Source organism: Myotis brandtii, unplaced genomic scaffold (genome assembly GCF_000412655.1).
Source record: "Myotis brandtii unplaced genomic scaffold, ASM41265v1 scaffold105, whole genome shotgun sequence".
Classification (NCBI taxonomy): Eukaryota; Metazoa; Chordata; class Mammalia; order Chiroptera; family Vespertilionidae; genus Myotis; species Myotis brandtii.
Window position 1 is genome coordinate 1,659,446 of NW_005353538.1, and position 6,064 is coordinate 1,665,509.

Below are 6,064 nucleotides of genomic sequence, written 5' to 3' on the forward strand. Positions count from 1 at the left end.
CAGGAATGAAGGGGGCGTGGGGGGATGCTCTCTCCCTGCGGTCACCACCCCCTCGGCTGGTCCGCACCTTGGGGAGTCCGGGACTGACCCGCTGGCCGGGCCGCGTGGGTTCGGGAGGCCCCGGTTAGGGCGTATCGCTGTCTGGTGCGGGTTTCGGGGGCTCGGCTAGGCTGCGGGTTTGCGGGCTCTGTTAGGATTAGGCAGGGGCAGTCCTAGTGTTCAGGAGCTTGTCCCAGGATTTTAGGGAAGAAACACATGACTTGGTAACTTTATTTTGGGGAGGCGATTATCAGAGCCTAGGAAACAAAACTTTTGTTAGTTACAGGAAAGACGTGCTGTGATTTGGTTTTGTAACAGAGGCGCATTGTGTTGAAAAAGATTTAGCATTTTAATAGCACATTTTTCTAAATACAAGAAAGGGCACATCGATTCTGTTAGAAGTTTAATGTATAGTATTAACTGATATCAGAAGTACAGTATCCACACTGTGACTTATTCTTAAAATTTGGGTAAGTTTTGCTTTCATGCAGTTCCCAAATTGCAGAAATTTCAATCCAGCTTAATTGTCTAATTTTACATTGCAATTATTTGTTGGACTTTTGAAAATATGTATGTGTGTATCTTTCTGGGAAATCCTGTTACTAGAGCTAGCAGGAGAGTGACTCGTTACCATGGTAACATTTCCCTATGGGTCATGGGAACTTCTGAAGGGGACCTTTAGCATGAAGTCTTAAGGTGTGCTAAATCTCAGCACGGAAGGCGGGGAAGTTTTTATTTGTTTGATGAGTAATATTCCTGCTGCCAGCACACTCCCTGATCCCTCCCAGCTGCTGCTGTCATTACAAGTGACCAGTTTTTCAGCTAAATTATTTTGCAACAGAATACTTAGGTTGACCTGTCACTCCTCATAATCCCAGACCCCTCCCACAGTAAGGTTCAAATATTGTCACATTGAGGAAAAAAAAAAGTGGAAATGGTGGGTGGGTTCTTAAACTTCATGTCATTTCACATGTAGTCTGCATCAAATCTGGCAGACCAAATAATTCAAACATTAAAAGTTGATTTTATGATTTGTGTACTTTATGAATTGATTTATCTTTTGCCTTTTAAATATAAGTTGTTTTTAAAAAATATATATTTTTATTGATTTCAGAGAGGAAGGGAGAGGGAGAGAGAGAGAGAAACATCAATGATGAGAGAGAATCACTGACCGGCTGCCACCTGCATACCCCACACTGGGGATCAAGCCCACAACCTGGAGATGTGCCCTGACCAGGAATCGAACCATGACCTCCTGTTTCATAGGTGGATGCTCAACCACTGCCAGCTGGGTTATAAATAACTTTTTTTAAAGATATAATTCACATGCCATACAATTTGTCCATTTAAAGTGTACAATTTGGTGGCTTTTAGTATATTCACAGAGTTGTACAATCATTAGCACAGTCAATTTGGCATCATTTTCATCACCCCGAAGAGAAATCCCATATCCATGAACAGTCACTCCCCATTCCTCCCTTCCCCTCGCTCCTGGCATACGTCAGTCTACTTTCTATTGCTATGGATTTTCATTTCTGGACATTTCAGGTAAATGAAATCCTGTAATATGTGGATTTGTGAGTGTAGGCGTGTGTGACTAGCTTCCTTCAATGAGCATGTTTTCAAGGTTCAGCCTTTAAAAACAATCTTCTGAATCTGTTAGGTGATACCTTTGTTTCATACCATGTTTATTTGTCTTTACTCTTCGAAGATAGGACCCATTGATTTATTAGCGTGCTTGAATTCTCCCTAAGTTATAATGTGGTCCCTCTGTATCAGTTGTCTGAGTACTATAAACTGATTAGGCACCTCAGGTTCTTATACTTATCTCTTTTTCATTTATTTATTTTATTTTAGTTTTTTTACAGAGAGGAAGGGAGAGGGATAGAGAGTTAGAAACATCGATCAGCTGCCTCCTGCACACTCCCCACTGGGTATGTGCCCACAACCAAGGTACATGCCCTTGACCGGAATCGAACTTGGGACCCTTCAGTCCGCAGGCCAATGCTCTATCCACTGAGCCAAACCGGTTAGTCTTTTTCATTTAAATGGGCAGTTTTATGAATCAAAGGCTGACAAATTTATATTTTGGAAAACTGGGAGTACAAAATTGGGAGTTTGGTCATTTAAAAAATTTCTTCCATGTCTAAAATTACTTATGTTTGAGAGAGAGAGACATCAATTTGTTGTTCCATGTATTTATGCATTCGTTGGTTGATTTTTGTATGTTCCCTGACTGGGATTGAACCTGCAACCTTGGTGTATGGGGAGAACGCTCTAACCAACTGAGGTACCTGGCCAGGACAAAATTAAATCTTAAAAGAAGCATGAAAGTTACTTAGAGATAGGGAATGAGGAAGATTCCAGACATACAGAGGAACACAAACAAGACATGGAAACATTAAATAACTCGCCAAGCAAATGTTCTGAAACATACTTTTACTGGGTTAACTCAAAGCACAAATGTGGTCAGACATCCCTGTGGTCAGGAGGGTGATAGACTGGGGTCCGCTCCCACTGGCTCTCGGAGCCGGGAATGCACATGTTGTCCTAACAGCCTTCGGAGACTTCACCTTTGTAGCTTGAAATTAGCCATGTGGGAATATTTTAACACAGAAATTGTCAAACCCTACATATTTGAATTTTTAAAATTTTTTTTTATGGATTTCAGAAAGGAAGGGAGAGGGAGGGTGAGAGAAACATCAATGATGAGAGAGTATCATTGATCAGCTGCCTCTTGCACGCCCCTCACTGGGGACCTAGCCTGCAACCCGGCATGTGCCTGACTGGGAATCGAACCGGGACCTCCTGGTTCATAGGTCAACACTCAACCACTGAGCCATGCTGGCCGGGCTTGAATTTTTTTTCTTGTAGCTGTTTACCAGCACACCTCTGGATGAAGTGATTGTTTTAATCCGATCTGGTCCTGCCCCCACCTCCCAGGCTGGGGTAGGGTCAGTTGCTAGTTACACCTCATTTGCTCCGCTCACCTGATCCATTCACTTCCCCGCTCTGCTCTCTCCTCCCTGGAAGGCTGACCCTTCAGAGCACCAACCGGGCTCTCTGCTGTTGGCTTCCACGTAGGTCTAGTCACTGGGTGGCACTGGCAGGAGGTGAAAGACATCAGGGTGAAAAGTCCCTTTGAAAAGTGGCCCATATGCCTTTCAAAATCTCAGCGTTTATGCCTTCTGTGTCCTGCCTGGGCCCTGTCTGCCCGAGGCATCTTCCCCAGGGCTACATGGCGAAGGGTGGGTATCCAGAGCAAGTCTGTGTATTGTCAGGAAAGGAGAGGAGGGGAAAGGATCGAACTCGCAACCAAGTTCATTCCATTCCACTTGAGGTCCTGCGGGGTGGTACTCAGGGGTAGGCCCAGTCACACGTGGGCACCCAGAGGCCAGTCGTGGCTAGCGATACAGGTTGGGGAATCATTAGCCAGTTGGCAGTTGTTGCATCTATAAAAGTGGGCAGGATTATCCAGGAAAATGTGTTGTATGAAGAACCATGGGCTCAGGGTGGAGCTCTAAGGAACAACAGTATTAAGGGGTGGGCAGGAAAGGAAGAGCCTTAGAAAGAGATTTTATAAAAACGATCAGAGATGGGGAAGTGTGTATGTGTGTGTTTGTGTGTGTGTGTGTGTAACACAATCAGTGTGGAGAGTTGGTTGGAGGGAGACTAAAGAGATTCTGGTTGTAACTCTAACCCATATTCTTTGCTCTAAACCAAGGTTGGCAACCTTTTGTAGAATAAATATTTTAGGCTTTGTGGTCTCTTGCAGTTAACTGCTCAGCTCTGCCGGAGCAGCTCTAAAGCGCCCGGAGACAGCACAGCAGTGAGCCAGTGTGATGTCTTTTTGTGGATGTTGTGGGCTGACTTGGCCCATGAGCCATAGTTTGCTGACCCTGCCCTCAACCAGCTACCCGCTTGACATTATCCCTTACATATATCCAAGGCACCTTAAGCTTCTCCTACATAAAACTCGTTTTCTTTCCTTCCAAGCTTGGTACTTTTCTAGTCTTCCCTGAGTGCGTCAGCGAATGGCAATCCCACGTCAGTAACCTGAGAGCGTCCTTGACACCTCTCTCTCTCTAGCATCCACATCGGATCTGTCACCAGTTCTGGCTGATTTTACCTCGAAGGTATCGTCTTCCCTGTCCCCTCCATGCCCATGGCCACCAGCGTAGTTCCAGCTCCCTGATCCTCACTGGACTATCGCAGTGGCCTCCTCAGTCATCTTCTCTTTCCTCTTGGCTCCTCCTCATTGTCTTCCTAGAGCATCCTTACAAATGCAGACCTTGTCATGTCTCTTATCGCTCATTTCCCATGGCTTCCCCTTACTCTAAGAATAAGGACTCAATTTCTAAGGTCCTACATGATCTGGTTCCTGCTTACCTCCTAGCCTCATCTCATCTCATCTCATCTCATCTCATCTCATCTCATCTCATCTCATCTCATCTCATCTCATCTCATCTCATCTCATCTCATCTCATCTCATCTCATCTCATCTCATCTCATCTCATCCTCTCTGTCTCCCCCCCCCCCTTTGGGTTAAGGCCATACTGCCTGCATTTCAGTTTCCTCATGCTGTGCCTTCTGCCTGGACACCCTCCCTCTCTCACTTTATTGCCCTTCAAGACTCATCTCAAAAGTAGCCTTTTCAGGGATGCCTGCTTAGCCGCTCCCTGCTCCCCTACCACACAGGTGGGTTTTCATAACCACTTTCTTGTCTTTTCTTCATAGTACTTACCGAAGTTTGTCATTATGATTTGATTAATGTATTGAATTTCTGTATTTTAAGTTCCAAACCTGGATGTGTATTTATTTTGCTCACATTTAATTTCTTGCTGAGAAAGTGGCACAAAACAGATGCTCAATAAATATATGTTTGAAGGTTGAGCGAATGAATGAGAGAATTTGTCCTGGGAGCTTGGGATAGAGAAGGTCAAGTAGTTGCTGCTGCGGAGACAGCCAGTAAAATCGGGAGAGAAAATTCCTTGTGTTTTGCAGTTGTCAGACCCGATGCCGTTTGTCAGAAGTGGTAGGGGGGTCCGGCTTGGGCTTTCGGGGTCCGGAAGTGGATGGGATGGGAGGAAAGGGAGATGGCGGGTGTAGACCCGGGCTTAGGAAGGAAAGAGAGCAGTAGTTGATAACGATAGTATTGCAGGGCAAGGAAAGGTGATTGTTGTTTTGTTCGTTGCTATTTATTGGTTCGCTTGTGTTTCAAGGTGAGAGACTGTGTGCTTAGAGGCTGAGGGAGGGAGAGCCTCTGCCGAAGGGAGGCTGGAGGCGGTGGAGAGGGCTTTCTGCTGGAGCAGGGCTGGAGGGAGACGCAGGGTTGCGCAGAGGAGCTGGCTTTGCAGAGGAAAAGGAGGTGGGAAGCAAGGATGGATGCAGATGTGGGGAGGTGGGTGGCTGGGCCCTTTGTATGGCCTTAAGTTTCCTGAAGAAGAGGAGACATTGTCTTCTGAGAGGGAGGGATTTATGGGCACAGAGGGTGAGAGAGAAGGCAGTTTGAAGAGTCAGACAGAGGAGCTGGCCAGGGCTGGTTAGAGGGCCCCGGCTTCATCCAGAGCTCCGCTGGGGGTGGATTCAGGAGTTTCTGTGGTGACTGTCTGTGCGGTGGTGGGAGTTCCTCCCTCTGCTCACCAGCCACAGGCCCAGGAGCGCCCCGGCCACAGGCCCAGGAGCGCAGGGGTTGAGAATGTTGGAAACACTGTAAACGGCCTTTCTCCCCAGAAGAAACCGTCTTTTGAAACAGTATAACCAGCGGTGTATGCCCTCGAAGAGCACTGTGTACTCGATGCAGTGAGAACATTCAGAAATGCGGGGAGCTGCATCCGGGCCTTCGGGCGGGAGTCAAAGGGGGCTGCTGCTCGACTGGGTTTTGAAGGCCTGTGACCTTGTGTGATGGGGGCAGCCCAGGCAGCACTCATAGGGGTGGGGAGATCCTTCCGGACAAAGACAAGGCACACAGTGTGAATGGAGAACAGTACATGTAGGAAATGGCAGGGCCTCCAGGGCCAGGAAA

The 6,064-nt window shown here is 46.8% G+C and overlaps 1 protein-coding gene across 2 annotated transcripts in view; it reads left to right on the top strand.

Annotated features, from left to right (window-relative positions):
- The first annotated feature begins 2,036 nt into the window (after positions 1-2,036).
- Positions 2,037-6,064, top strand: part of MPZL3 (myelin protein zero-like 3) — a 20,365-nt gene continuing 16,337 nt past the window's right edge. For both annotated transcript variants that reach the window (XM_014539161.1, XM_014539163.1), the window contains exon 1: positions 2,037-2,068. In XM_014539161.1, the coding sequence (XP_014394647.1) occupies positions 2,044-2,068 (25 nt within the window). In that variant the 5' untranslated portion in view covers positions 2,037-2,043. The remainder of the gene's footprint in view (positions 2,069-6,064) is intronic.